Consider the following 14452-nt stretch of genomic DNA (forward strand, 5'->3'; position numbering starts at 1 on the left):
TGAGGTTTATAGGGGGCAAAACTTCATCAAATCTGGTTCATAATGTATATTCTTTACATGTATATGTGTATATTCTTGATATTCAGACCTTGAGACACCCAGGTTACAAATACATACATACATTTACTTTGACATGGTTGCAGCTGAGCTCTGACAGGCCTTTGATGTACAGAAATGTATAAATGAACAAGTGAGACCTTGAGTTGAGATTCTCATCTACTATTTCCACGATCAAGAATGTTAACTGTCAAATCTCAAATTTTGGAACATGGATGAGAAGTCCTAAAAGGGCCCGGCATAATGAAGTTTGTTTTGCTCAGTTGACATGCAAATCGCCACCTACTAAATCCAGGCAGATCACCTCTTCAACCCCTGTACTTGGTGGGATACAGCCGTGGACAGCTGTGAAAGGAAGAGCTAGAATAAACCTTCCCAACAACAATCAAGTGTGCAACTGGAGAACAGATTTGCTCCCCTGTTGCAGGACCCTGGATCTCCATCTGATGACGTGAATAAGACAGACGGTTATCCTGAAGTTAAGATGCGATGCCTTATATATTCTGTAAAGTAATTCTATATCACAGCTAAATCTGTTTCATTCAGGTTTTTAGATGAAAAGAGTCTTACGTGACATCTTTTCATGATCCCCACCAGCTCTATCTAGCACTGATGAAGCCTCCTGGACAAGTGGCAAACGTCTACTCTACATCTACAATCCAGTTTTTTTTTTCTTTTTACTGTACAGAATTGCTTTTCATAACTTTATTTCTTTGAGAAACTTCAACACCAGCATTCTAATATTGTTTTAAGAAACAAGACTTTGCCTTTTCAAATTTCCTGGTTTATGAACATGAAGGTCTGAATTACAAACACCACCTTGGTCAAGGAAAGAAACAAAACTAAATGTGTTAAGAAAAAAAAAAAAAAAAAAAAAAAAAGTCATTCAATTTCTCTACACCATGGCCAAAATTTTTGCAAGATAATCAAAATCTCAGTGGATGGATGCAAGACTTGTAGTCCACTCAGGAAACAAAGTTTATTCCATATATTTTTCCTACAAAAACACCAGAACTCCATATGAAAAATGAGCTTGAACAAAACCGTAGCATTAGCACTGAGGGACATCAGCACAATGCATCGGCTGATACACAAGTTGCAATGTTGCAATGAGAACATTTCATTCATTCATTCATTCAAATTGTCTTGGCAAGTGACCCAAATTAAAAGATCACAGTATCATTTTAAGGAAAAAAAAAAAAAAACACATGAAATTGGATCGAAGCACTGAATAGTCATCTGAAATATGTGATATGATGGCAAAGAGCTTTGAAATAAATACAGCATCATTAGCAAAAAATATATATCTCTGTCCATATTTCAGAGTTCAAAGAGTGAGGGTGGTGGGACCCAGGTTATTCACAACGTGATGGCAGACAGCAGGATATTGAGGCGACATGCTGCGTCCCACATGCAGGTGTCTGTATTAAGAATAAGATGTCAGCTACAGGACACTGCAGCCATTCTAAAAGTTGTGTCCTGCAGGTCATTTACGACTGTCATTTTCACATTTTCATACAGCCACTGCTTGTTCTGCTTCCTCAACGTTCACCGTCCCACCCTCCATCTCTACTTCCACCTGAGAGTTCACCACCTGCTGCCCGTCTACTTCGGTTGTAGTAACGTGCACCACTTGGATTTGCAACCCAGCCTGCTTTAATCTCTCCACATCCTCCTCACACATCTCAGCCACTCCTCCGTCCTCCACCACAACTGTTGTGGTTTCCCCCATCTCCATCACATCTACAGGTTCCACTGTGACGTGTTCCACCTGGATTCCGTCGTCCAACAGCACTGTTTCTGCTCCCTCTATGTTCTGTGTGGCTATGGTGAGGGCTGCGGTGGCAGGAGAGTCGGTGATTACCAGTTCTTCGATCGAATGAACATCTTTGAGATGGGCCTTCAGGTCTTTGGTGTGGGTGAACCACAAGTCGCACATGGTGCAGTGATTGGGCTTGACCCCTGTGTGGCTCACTAGGTGGTCTTTGAACTGGTCCCAGCTGTTGAACACACTACTGCAGACCTGATGGAGGAGAAAACAGTTGGTCATGGGTACAGAAGAAAGAAAGGACCAGCAGCATTTTTCCTGTGAGTAAAATAAGAAGATTCTAGGAAGTGAAGATAAATCATGTGGGCTATAAAACATCATCAACAGTGAAAAATGCTGATCACAATATCCTGTAGCCCAAGTGAGGGCATCGTTTGTGTTGTTTTGTCACTTCAGCAGCCAAAACCCCCCAAAATATTCAATTTATGACCAAGAAAAGCAACAAATTCTCACATCAATTATCTGGCATTTTTAACTTGCAAAATGACTTCAATAATAAATGATGAGAAGTTGCAGATTACTTTTCTGTCTATCAAATTATCAATTTATCAACTAATCCTTGCAGCTTTACTTCATTCTTTTATTTACTTGTACCCACTTCACTCTGGGTACACAATAATATAGGAAAACATTAATGTAAAGTTGTGATGCTGGCTAGATTTTCTTAAAAAAAAAAAAAAGAGCTGTATAGTTATAGTCAGTTATCACCTGCCAAGCCTTACCTACCTACACTACTTCTAATTTAGTCAACTAAAACCACTTTAAGTCATCCTTTCAAACATAATGTCAACCTTTTTTATTAGAATCAAACCACTGAGGATCACACCGGCATCTAAGCGGATTTGCAGGTACTTTAATGTGCTGCAGCTGAGCAGCTAATTAGCTAACTAGCCTGCAAACTGATGTTAACTGTGTACTTTTCCTTGGTTTGTTTGGTCTCTTGTTCAACAAGCTCAGGTGCAGGACAAGATGTACTCATGTTCATGTTTGTAAATTAGATAAGAAGGAGACGTGCATTTTTCTTTTTAAATTAGATAAGAAGGAGACTTTAGCAGGAAAGCTAATATGGGTTGTTCAGAGTCTGTGACTTTGTGAAGCACGCTGCTGTTTGGTTCAGTGTGACTGTCTGCTCTGCCTATAACAGAACTCTGACTCCATCTATGCAGACAAATAACGTAGGGTGCTCTGTTGACTCAATGCAAAACTAACGTGTGCCATCATAAAACCATAAAATATAAATTACAGAACGGATATGTATGTTGCAATGGACAGGCCTTCTGTTGCCCTGTGCAACTGTATTATATAGAAAAATATTAATATCAAATATGCACTCAGTATAGGCCGATATCTGATATTAAAATTACTTAGATTAGGAGCAAACATTGATTGAGTCATCCCTACTATAGGATTGTCAAAAAAAAAAAGAAGCTGAGATTAAATCACAGCAGGATGTGATTCAATTCTTTTTACCTGATGAACATATGAACGCATAAAGAAAACAGTATCCCACATCCTAGTTAAAGTATATACTGTATGACAGTGCACGCAGTATTAGTTCATTATTCAATACATTAGTCTGCACATTGAAAAAGGTATTGATCAAAAATGCATTGTGTTTTAATGAGTTAGATGAGTATAAATACATTAACATAATGTGCGCTGGTAGGGGAGTGATTAATGGCTTTGCTTCTGGACAGACTGTACCTGGCATTCATAGAGTTTTTTGCGTCCTTTCTTGGCTCCAGCCCCATTCTGACAGGCTGCCATATGGCACTTCAGTGTGCTGTTTCTTGCAAAACGCTCATGGCAATCTGGACACTCATAAGGCTTTTCACCTACAGAAAAAAAAGACAAGCATGCATTTCTATGCTAGATTTGTAAAAACAGATCTATGATACATGATTAGAAATGTACTAAGTTGAGTTATTTGCGTCAACAAATCTAACATAGCAACAGTTTTATTTTTTCATTCTCACCGGTGTGCTTCCTCAGGTGCTCCTTAAAGTGGCCGAAGTGGTCAAAGTGCTTCTTACAGTATTCACAAACATGCACTTTCTTTTGGGGTTTCTGGTTTCGAGACAGCTCCTCGGCATCGAAATGAAACGTGCTGATATGCTGCTTCAAGGCGCCTTCCCGCGTGTAGGCTTTACCGCAGTGGTTGCACACATGGGGCTTTTCCAGCATGCCCAGGTGTGTTTTCAAGTGCTGTTTGAGGTGGTAGTACAACTTGAAGCTGCGGTCACACTTGGTGCAGCGGAACACGTTGTCCACTTGAGAAATCTGGACCTCTACGACCTCCACGTTCTCCAGCACCTTGGAGGCAGTCACTGTTTCTTCCTGATACACGACCTCCTGCTGAGGACAGACATAATAACCTTTTTGGTTAATCCTTTCACTTTTAAATCTTATACATCCATAGTTTACCAATTAAATTAACTGATGACTAAGTTTAAACACACACAATGATTTTCTTCTTCCTTTGTGAACAAATCAATTATGATATTTATTTTGATGACTCATTACTACATGCATTGTCATATTTCATCGCTGCTACACTGCTACTATTACTCCATGGACTAATCCTATAATTTATATAATTTGTCTATCGTAGTACTAACAGCTAAAGCGTATATTTAGATGCAATTCTCTTCACCTTCTGCCTTCATTCATATTAATAGTAATCATTCAATGTAACTCAGTATAATTCTGAACCAGTGAAGTGTGAGGAACTGCACTGTATACTGTCTTTGTTAACAGTGACAAGCAGGTTGAGTCATTTGAATGGGTCCAATGGGTTGAGTATAGCCGTTTGCTGTCTGAAAGGCGTATGAGTACAATAATATGGAAGATGTAACAAAATACTCTAGAGAATGAAACTCAAGTCGATATACCTCTTCTATTCCTCCTTTCTTGATGACCTGTAGCGCAGGTTCCCCTTGCTGATACTTGCTGGTTATGTCAGCAAGCAGAGCCAAAGCAGAGTCATCTGACGCAGCCTGGGCGTTCTTCGCTGCATCAACCACCTCCTCCAGTCCTGACTCCTCCACCTCAATAGCACCTTCCCCTATCACCTCAATCTCCACCTGGACAACATTGAACATATTCAGTGCTGAGAATTAAATGTGTGGGAAAAATTAAGGGTCACTTGTGTTTAGTTCATACATTAGACAGCTGTAACACCAAGGATGGATGGTAGTGAGGCGGTGGAAAAACGCAGCCAGTCACTGAAAATTCACATTGCCCTCTGCTTTGCAAGGAACTACATCTGTATCACTGTGACTACCATGAACATACTAACCTGTTCCCCATCCACTGAGGGTAAGGTTTCTGTAATCACATTAGACGTCTCAGCAATCTTCCTCTTTTTACCTTGGTTCTTCGTTGTCACCGAGGGATTCTCATTTATCCTGCAAGATAATATGTAGTTTATACTTCACAATCCTCAACCAATTCATTTCCAGCTCATAAAATACCATTACATTAACATATGGCATCAATTAAATCAGATAGTGAAACAATTTAGCTTTTAGAGCAGTGACAGGTTTTAAGTCTCACTTATTGTTGAGTGCCTTGATGGCTTCCTGCATCTGGAGGTATTCAGCAGCCTTCCAGACATCGTAGGCCTCCTCTTCTCCAGCTACAGCTAGTGTAGCTGTGTATGTGAACTCCATCAGCTGGCGAAAGGCCATGTTACTCACTCCTGTCAGAGCATGACAAAGCAGCAGTGGTGAGTAACAGTTGTTCTACACAACAGTAATAAAGACAGAAAAATAAATTACAACCTGTGATTCTTAGTAGCACAAGTTTGGAAAATAAAACCAATTTAGTTTGTAGACCAGCAATAACTAGTAGACTGAAAATGTTTGATTTATCAAACTAACTCTTCTAATATATAATGCCACATTGGGATTTTATGGTTATTATTATGTTTAAGATAAATCATGTAATTTTTTTAATGCCACATTAGCTTGAGAACATACATAATAAAAGAAATTTGTATTACATTTTCATAGTTTTGGCCGTATAGTACCAATCAAAAGTTTGGACACACCTTCCCATTTATCTTAGTTAAGTTCCAATCAATTATAACATTTAACTTTACTTGCTGGGAATGTGAAAGTTCTTCTAGAAGTAGCAAAAGTAAGGCAAGCAACACAGGCTTTCAGACAATCATACATGATGCAAATAAATCTCCATTTATATTCAAATCTTAAAGCTGCTTATTTGGAAGTGGAAACTGTAGCGAAAGTTCACCAAATGTCTGTTAGAATCATTTATGGCTTTGTAAAAGTGCATTTTTGCAAAACTATTGTTATTATGGCAGGTCAGCACTGATCCATTGGATGTTGGATGTTAACAACAGACAGTTTGGTAATAACTTTAACATCATCATTGTTTTCACTTCCATATATATAGTTTTGATAATAATAACTTTATTTGTATAGCACTTTTCAAAAACAATAGTTACAATGTGCTTCACGGAGCAATGGTCTCCCTGTATTCACTCTAAGCATGTATCTGATTGATCATATTTTCAGAATTTCAAAACACAGAATACCTTCAATCTCCACCAGTGGCTCCTGGGTAAAATCCTGGAAGAACTTGTGGAAAAACTGACTGCACGCTGCCAACACTGCTTTATGGGCTCTGAACTGGTGTCCTGTCAGTGAAAAGGGACATGGAAATAGTTTAGCAACACCACTAAGACAACACACAGATGACCTATAAGGTATGTCTACTTACCATCCACAATCAAGGTAATGTCTGTAAACTGGTCTAACTGCCGTTGTTCATTAAGTTTGTCCATCATGACTTTGTAATGGGCCGGGAACTCACTGCCTCCGTCCGCCTCAGCCGCCATTATTCAGCCAATCCTTTTCTACAATGAACAGAGAAAGATACACATGCAATTTCTAATATTATTAATGAAAAGTAACAAAGTTGTTACCCAAACCCTCCACCCAAAAGCTGATGACAGTTTTTTTCCCCCCAATGTTTTGCATTTTTAGAAACAAAAACACACCGTATTGAGCATAGGTAACACCAAAACTGTATTTCCTTTTGCAAAACAGGAATGCAAAAAAGGTGTTTTGTTCTTAAAACTCCAATCAACAAACAGAAAACTCTTTCTAAACGGAGCAGAAAGAAAAAACAACCTACTTTTCAATGTAGTAGATCAAATCATAAGCTGACACTTGCAGTACTTAAGGTGTCACACATGACTGGAAATAATTATAAACAAAATACACCAGGCACTGCTGATATTACATCTAAGCAACGGTTGTAAACAAGGACTAAATTATCTTTGGTTCCAAAAAAGTGTAATTATAAATCGACTGATATACATTATAAATGGTAAATAACACACTTTACTGGGCATAAAGGCTGAAAAAAACGAGGAAATGAAGAAGAGGGCCCATGAGAAGCACTTTATTATTGTAGACGGTTACACGTTACGTCGGAATTTCCGAAATACAGTCAACAAATAAAAACTCTAAAAAGATCCTGCTAAAGGCTAGGATTGGTTCCTAATGTGCCAGTCAAGAAGACAGACGAATAATTCAACTGATGATCCAACACATGTAGCAGCAGCTTTGCTACTTTACTCGGTGTTAGCTTAACGTTAACTAGCAAGGACGCAATCCCACACGGAAGAACAAAATGAGCCATTTCAAACACCCGAGAGATACGTTTATCCAGGACCCGACTTACCAGGACTAGAAAAGCCTATGTAATCGTTCTCATAATGTAACACGGCCGAAATAAACATACTAAGACACCAAAGTGTTGCAGGTAACGGGCCTCTTAGCATGCTCGCCATTTCGCGTTTGACAATCAACATTACGTCATCAAACCGCGCATTAAAATACACTTTTCCCAGACAGATTGCCCGATTATAACCGCCGTGGGTCAAAATATGCGTTAAAAACCCACCGGTGAGCATACCTCAAGTTCGGTTACGCTGCTCAATAAAGTTGTTTTGCGATAGTATTTCCTTCGACGCATGTACCACTGTTCTACTCTCGCTGCTCCAAAAAGGGCGGTCGTTTAACGCCCGGGCCTCAGATTCCCAGAAGTCATTGCAAACTCAAGGACGCCGGGGAGCGTTGCTTGGTGACAGCCGAGCGTGGCAGGCGTTTACATGTTCTTCCTATCAGCTGCTATTAGCAACTATTACGAAAATGAATCATGTATTTAATTTAGACGTGCATTAAATGATCATCTGAAAGCTACTATTTCGTTTATAGCAATAATAACAACAACATTGCGTATGCACCATCAAAATAAACCAAATCATTTGCATCATGTGCCTGATTAATCTGTTTGGGGGACCCTGTTGCCTCCTTGTTCCCACCAAAAATTAATGTACACAGAACATTATCGATTTCATTATTATAACAGTATAGTTTCATTATTATAACAGTATAGTCTACTAACTGCATGGCCCCAGGACTATCTGTCAGTTAACAGCCTATTGTATTTTAGTGGTGCAAAATCCCAAACACATTTGCAAGAAATCGAATCACCAAAAAGCAACCTGACACATAGTAAGTACAAAGTAAACCGGGGGCATTTGGGACCAGGATAGAGGTCTGAGGCATCACCCAGCTTTACACAAGGTTGAATTTTGGAGGCTGCACCAAACCACCAAAAAATGCTGCACCAAAAAGTGTTGGATTTTTTATTTGCTGATAAAAGTTTCTAAGACATTGTGCCATCTGAATCAACTTCTAGTGATAGGGTATTTGGTTTGGCCTTGTGTGGATTCATTTTATCAATTAAAATCTTTTGAAATTGACTGACATGCCTTGTTATATCTCATGCAGGTTAGTGTGCCCTGATAAAAGCACATAGGCACTGTGCCAGACACTGTAAATGAGTTACATAAAATAAAGTTAGTTCTGGTAGGACACTCTATGTCACATCATGCTCTGCTATACCGGCAGACAGCTACACCATAGATGCCACATCTCACAGCACTGATCAAGTGGTGTTTTATAGACACTGGTACCTATACATACACTTTGTACAAGTGCTCCCTTCATGCTGCAATGTCGCTGGTGTATTCCAGGAGCGAGAAGCACCCTAAAGAGTAAAACCATAGCACCAAGTCAACCGAGTGAGTGGCTTGAGTATTTCTGACCAAAACTCCTGGAATCAGAACAAACTGCAGAAAATTACCTGTTCCACTCAACTTCAGTAAATGATGCTCAGAGTCTGAACATATAGTGGTTACTCTTTTAGAGATATATGGGGAGTGGACACAATGCAGGAACACCTTCAACACTGGCAAATTCAACCCAACAACACTGACAAAACAAGCCTAAAAATCATAATGCAGATGAACAAACACCTCTCTAACACAGTTACAACAACAGGCTGCAAATACTATAATTATTGCTAGGTTAATTGTATCGGATTTCTTGATACTATGCAGGAATTATTCTTATTATGTCTATCTGACGTAGGGCTCTCTGTAGATTCAGATATAGTAATAGGCCATATTCCTCAGTCTAACTGCCATTTGCATTTCTTTGTTTACTCATTGTACAACAAGACTACCAAAGTAGTCGACATTTGTCAGCCTTATTAAAATTGCACTGGCCTTTGACCTCAGCTATTTCATAACAGCACTCTCACTGATCTGAACTGCATGACCTATTTCTGCAGACAGACACCCACAACTGGTTGATTGGACTTTGGAGGCTGTTTACAGATTTTTTTATATTCTTGAACTGTTGATGCAGTACAAATTACTGTCATCTTTAATGCTAAATAATATTGTCCTCCTACCGCTTTCTGTGTTTATTCAACAGCAGAATATTTTCTCAGAAATACTTAAGTTACGCCACATGTTGGATGAGCTCAGTCCAGCTGTGTTTGTGTGGACTTTGCAGAAACATGCTGGAAACCGACCAGAGTTCCACCCTCTGTCCTTTTTCATTTCCTGTCTCTCAAACCAAATTACGCAATGTTTTTGCACCCTCTCTAGTACACACACTCTATAATATATTGTCATATTTTTTTTATGTGTCTTTTATGTATAGTAATGTAATTTACAATGCATGCATGCATCTCCAGGACCGACACAACCTAACCAGCCATAATAAAGAGGCTACTCTCTCTCCTAACACTACTCTCTTAAAGGAATTTGTCAAGCTGCCAGCAGCTACCAAACATTTTCCATAAAAAACCTCTCTTGTATACCTTTGACAAAGGGATTTCATGTAGAGTGACTTTTTAAACTTGAAGAAAGTGTAAGCATCAGCAAACAGCTGCAACTGAACTTTGTCCTCCTTTCAGATAGGAAAACAACAGGCAGAGTATAAAAGGGGGGAGTGGTGGAGCAAGAGACTTGTTTTTGTTCAAGGACTTGCAGCAACACAGAGCTGAGCTGAGCAGAGGGAAGGGAACTTTTCAGTAAAAGGGTAAGCAAAATTCATTACATTTTAAAATGCTTTTTTAAAATAGAATAAATTAAATACCTAGAAAGCAAAGTGCTCCATTTTACAGCTACAGTAAATAAATGGATGAAAGTTAAAACATTTTACCTAAGGGTATTTTGCAACGCAGCATATTTGAATCCACTTTTTTTATCTCATCATAAATGCAAAAGTTTTTACTGTGTATGCACTGTACAAATGTATCAAACTTCAACAAATATTTTCAGCCAATGAACCATTTTATACAATAACTAACATTTCTGCATGTGGTGACGCAAGGCAGAAAAATTGGACTTTTAACTTTCTGCATCCAAGCTTACTTCTTATACTACTACAGTACCAGTCAAAAGTTTGGACACACTTTTGCATTCAAGGGAATAGGAAGGTGTATCCAAACTTTTGATGGGTATTGTATATGTTGTTTGCATTAATTATGTGTATCAATGAGTATAAATTTGTATAGAAAGAACATGCACACAGAGCATTTTTGTTAAATACTTTGTTCATTCTATTTGTTGCACTGCTTCCTTTATATGGTTATTCAGTCCAGTCAATATTGCAGAATGTAAAAATGATAACCTTCTTCTGACCTTTTGTTCAGTCCTATCTCTTTTATCTGATGAGATTGACCAATTTCTGATGTTTTCTCCTCCCATTTTCTGCTCTTTCACCTCTTGCTACCCTTTTCTCCAACATCCCCCTCCTCCCACTTTTTCCCTCTGTGATCAGCAGATTGGGGCAGTGAGGAGGCACAGCAGGGATGTGGGCGTGCCTCACCCTGCTCCTCACTCTCTGCCTGCTCCATGGGGGCGGGGCAGAGAGTGAGGGGGGTGGGCCCCGCTGTCAGCAGCCCCCAGCCTGGAAGATAGGGGAGGTGGAGCCCATGACGGAGGCCATTGGCCGTGTGACGGTGGTGGCTCTTTTTCAGGCCAGCTGACAATTCTGCTTGGTGCAGGCATCCAGGTACATGCCCAAATATGTCTCTAACTTGACTTCTTGTCCTGCATTTTTGTCCATTCAAGAAAAAACAGCTCATTGCATTGCATCACCCCAGGAGTCTTAAATCTGTGTCAAAGCATGACATTCACACTGCTTGGTTTGTCGAGAATTGTTACAGAAATGGTATTAGACATTTAATAGTGCCAGTTAAATTTGACAGTCTATCCTGTAAAGGCCTGCCAAGCTGCCAGCAAGGTACAACAAGCTCAGAGTAGTCCTCATGCAACTATTCAAGTTCACTGGCGAGGAAGCGCATCCTGTTCATATTTTGTTTGTTAAACAGACAATAGAGGAAAGCTTTATTTATAACATTGTTTCTTAGCAACTGATTTTTAGACTCATGGTTTCTGATTTCCCTCCTTTGTGCAGGATGGACAGCCTGCGCCAGAAGCTGGAGAGGCGGGGTCTGAAGGATGTGATCTACATGGTCATTAACCACCAGGGGGCGCAAGCACAGAAGCTGCACGGCATGCTGGAGCAGAGTCTGTCTGAGAATGTCACTCTCTACAAACAGCTCGAACATCAGCCTGATGTCTGGCGGACACTGAACGGAGAGAAAGATGACTTTCTCATTTATGACAGGTTTGTTACCTGTATTCAGCACATATTTTCCTTCGTCTTATTTTTGTACATTAGATTTGCCTTTAACACTTCAGTTGCCGTTGATACTTAACCTCAACATGTTTTTCTACCTTTACCATCAGGTGTGGCCGTCTTACCCGTCACATTTCACTTCCATACTCCATCATTGGTCAAGGCCATGTTGAGGGTGCGATCAAAGATACGTACTGCAAACGTGTGTGTGGGGACTGCAGTCATGAGGTATACTCCACGACACATAACTGCAAAAACATACAGGGATTTAAACAAACTGAAGTCCTCAGATAACATGTTGGTGATACACTTCATCAAAGACAAGCTCATACACTGAAATCTCTGGCCCCTCCCCTGCTATTTTTCCCACAGAGCACTGAGATCCCAGAGGAGTGTAAAGCAGACACACAGCCTGATGCAGATGCTGCTCCAGCTGTGGAAGAAGACACTGGGCATGGTCACCATCATGGGCATCATCATGGTCATGGCCATAGCCATGGACAAGGTCAACAAGCTGTTGGGCAACAAGGGTTAGAGCAAGATAGACAGGTATCTCACAGTCAACAACATTTAGATTTTGGCCAGGTGCAGCAAGCAGTGCAAATACAACCTATGCCCCAGGAGGCAGTGGGATTCCCTGAGATGCAGAGACCTTGAGCATCTGAAAAGGCTAAGTGAAAGTCAAAGCACAGCTGACAGTGGACAGCAGGCTCTGACAATGAAGCCTCCCCTAAGGCCAGCTGATGCTGACACTGACGAAGGCTGTTTGGTGATGCAGGGAGTGAGCAGCCGGTCGGTCTCTGACAATGTGATGAGGCATTGCCTGCCTCCTGACAGTGACAGGGACTGATAGGCGATGCAACCAATAATGTCAGGGAGACCTGACAGTGACGCTCGCCTCCTGCTGACTGACAACAGCCACAGCCAGCCAAGTGAGCCTGACCTCCAGGTGTTGTAAGCTGAGGATGAGAGCAGCTGTAAGCTGGCTCTGATATCAACCTCATATTAATACCAGCCATCAACACCGGGGCAAAGCACTCTTTTTACCAACAAGTATTACCCTGGGAGAGGGCGTGGCAGTTACTGACAGCATGGGTGTGGTGTAGATGAACACAAGTTGAGTCCACCATCACACTGATATAGAAAAATAAGGTAGATAAACATACGAACCAAAGCGGGTATTGGCAACTTGTTAACTCGTTACATTCGGCAACAGATTCACAAATAATTTGACTGTACCTAAAAGAATAAATGACAGTCAGATGCTGGGTTTCACTTGTCTCACCATGTCTGTCAGTTGTTGCTTTCATCCTTTCTCAGGAGTGTATGTGGTGGTCATGTTCATGAATTGCTTTTTCCGGTTTGCTCTCTCCATCCTTTATGAAACCAGGCGCAGAAACTACGCTCTAGTGGCGTCTGTTTGAAGTCAGGCAGGAGGGAGGGGAGAGGGTTGTTCAGGAACATGATAAACACTTAAAAAATTCAAAGTTCAATATCCCAGGATATTTGAGCAAATAGAAAAAGGGATTCTGCAAGTACTGCAAAAAAGTAATGATTAAAGAAGAGTAGGATATATAGGAATGCAGCAAAAGACACAGTTCCATCAGAATGTGTGAATTAGTAAATTACCAGCAAATATTTGAAGAAGGATGTAGTAAATGCTACATTTTTGTTGGGGGGGACCCAAAAGCACTGGCCCCTTATTGGGACAAAGTTCTAGCAAGCCTAAAAAAAAGTTTATACCAATGTTATGTTTGCTCTGTAGGGCACTCTATTGATAATTGTTCTTGAGCACATAAGGGCAGTAACCACCATAACATAACTTTCTTTTTGCATTGTACTTGCTGATAAAGTCCACAACATATCTCAGGTGTATCTTTTACCACTTCCTGCATGCACATTTTAATTTTTTTTTTTTTGCTCGTAGTTTGCTATGTAGGTTGCAAGTTGCACACATTTATACAAAGCTAGTTAAAAAAAAATACAAGGCTCAAATGTTTAGAGAAAGGCAGAAGGAAAAAGAGAGTGAAGCAATGAATGACTATTGGAATACACTCTGTGCTTAATGATGGTTTCTGTGGGAAGGTAATGGTCACCCTGAACACCTGATGCTTGCACAGAGAACTGTATTGTGTTGAGGTTGTGAAACATGGAAAATGACTGTGGAATAAAGTTGATTGAGCTACCTTTTGTGTGTGTGTGTGTGTGTGTGTGTGTGTGTGTGTGTGTGCTTTTTTGTCAATGATGATCAAGTTGAAACATGAAAACTGACAGTGAATGTACAGTATATAGGTTAGATATTTGCTGTGTAAGATGAAGTCTGTGTGTTTGACATGTATGTCTGGAGGGAGTGACTTTTGATGATTTGGCAGCTATCCTGCACATGCCTCAAAGTTGAACATGTGACTTCAACATAGCAAAGGGGTCATATTACCTACACCTCCTATACATTTATGAGCTTATTAAGAGTCAGCTGCATGCCATTTAACTCCAGTATAGCAAAGATCTATTATATTCATGTCACTCATTC

At 40.2% G+C, this 14452-nt stretch overlaps 2 protein-coding genes across 6 annotated transcripts; one reads left to right on the top strand and one right to left on the bottom strand.

The window, feature by feature from the left end:
* Nucleotides 1-1017: 1017 nt before the first annotated feature.
* znf131 (zinc finger protein 131) lies at nucleotides 1018-7954 on the bottom strand. 4 transcript variants are annotated; one of them, XM_042422522.1, is made up of 9 exons: nucleotides 7832-7954; nucleotides 6629-6764; nucleotides 6444-6545; nucleotides 5441-5585; nucleotides 5184-5292; nucleotides 4777-4968; nucleotides 3862-4237; nucleotides 3590-3720; nucleotides 1018-2080 (listed from the first exon to the last, which is right to left on the bottom strand). In XM_042422522.1, the coding sequence occupies exons 2-9, from the start codon at nucleotides 6744-6746 to the stop codon at nucleotides 1571-1573; spliced, it is 1683 nt and encodes a 560-aa protein (XP_042278456.1). In that variant the 5' UTR covers nucleotides 6747-6764; nucleotides 7832-7954; the 3' UTR covers nucleotides 1018-1570. The 4 variants fall into 4 exon arrangements, with proteins under 4 accessions (XP_042278456.1, XP_042278453.1, XP_042278455.1 ...); XM_042422519.1 differs by having other exon boundaries at nucleotides 3862-4240; XM_042422521.1 differs by having other exon boundaries at nucleotides 3862-4240; nucleotides 7820-7954.
* A 2255-nt stretch (nucleotides 7955-10209) lies between these two features.
* Nucleotides 10210-12677, top strand: LOC121904575 (selenoprotein P). 2 transcript variants are annotated; one of them, XM_042422385.1, is made up of 5 exons: nucleotides 10210-10314; nucleotides 11062-11292; nucleotides 11698-11910; nucleotides 12033-12150; nucleotides 12295-12677. In XM_042422385.1, exons 2-5 carry the CDS (start codon nucleotides 11090-11092, stop codon nucleotides 12577-12579), a joined length of 819 nt encoding a protein of 272 aa, XP_042278319.1. In that variant the 5' UTR covers nucleotides 10210-10314; nucleotides 11062-11089; the 3' UTR covers nucleotides 12580-12677. The 2 variants fall into 2 exon arrangements, with proteins under 2 accessions (XP_042278319.1, XP_042278320.1); XM_042422386.1 differs by having other exon boundaries at nucleotides 10217-10314; nucleotides 11059-11292.
* Nucleotides 12678-14452: the final 1775 nt, after the last annotated feature.

This window comes from Thunnus maccoyii, chromosome 9 (assembly GCF_910596095.1).
Source record: "Thunnus maccoyii chromosome 9, fThuMac1.1, whole genome shotgun sequence".
NCBI classification, from domain to species: domain Eukaryota; kingdom Metazoa; phylum Chordata; class Actinopteri; order Scombriformes; family Scombridae; genus Thunnus; species Thunnus maccoyii.

Coding starts and splice junctions, on each gene's coding strand:
- znf131 (XM_042422519.1), bottom strand. CDS start 6,746: ATGGCGGCTGAGGCGGACGGAGGCAGTGAGTTCCCGGCCCATTACAAA. Junction 6,546..6,628: donor CATTACCTTGATTGTGGATG/GTAAGTAGACAT, acceptor TTTCACTGACAG/GACACCAGTTCAGAGCCCAT. Junction 2,081..3,589: donor AAAAACTCTATGAATGCCAG/GTACAGTCTGTC, acceptor CTCCTCCATCAG/GTCTGCAGTAGTGTGTTCAA.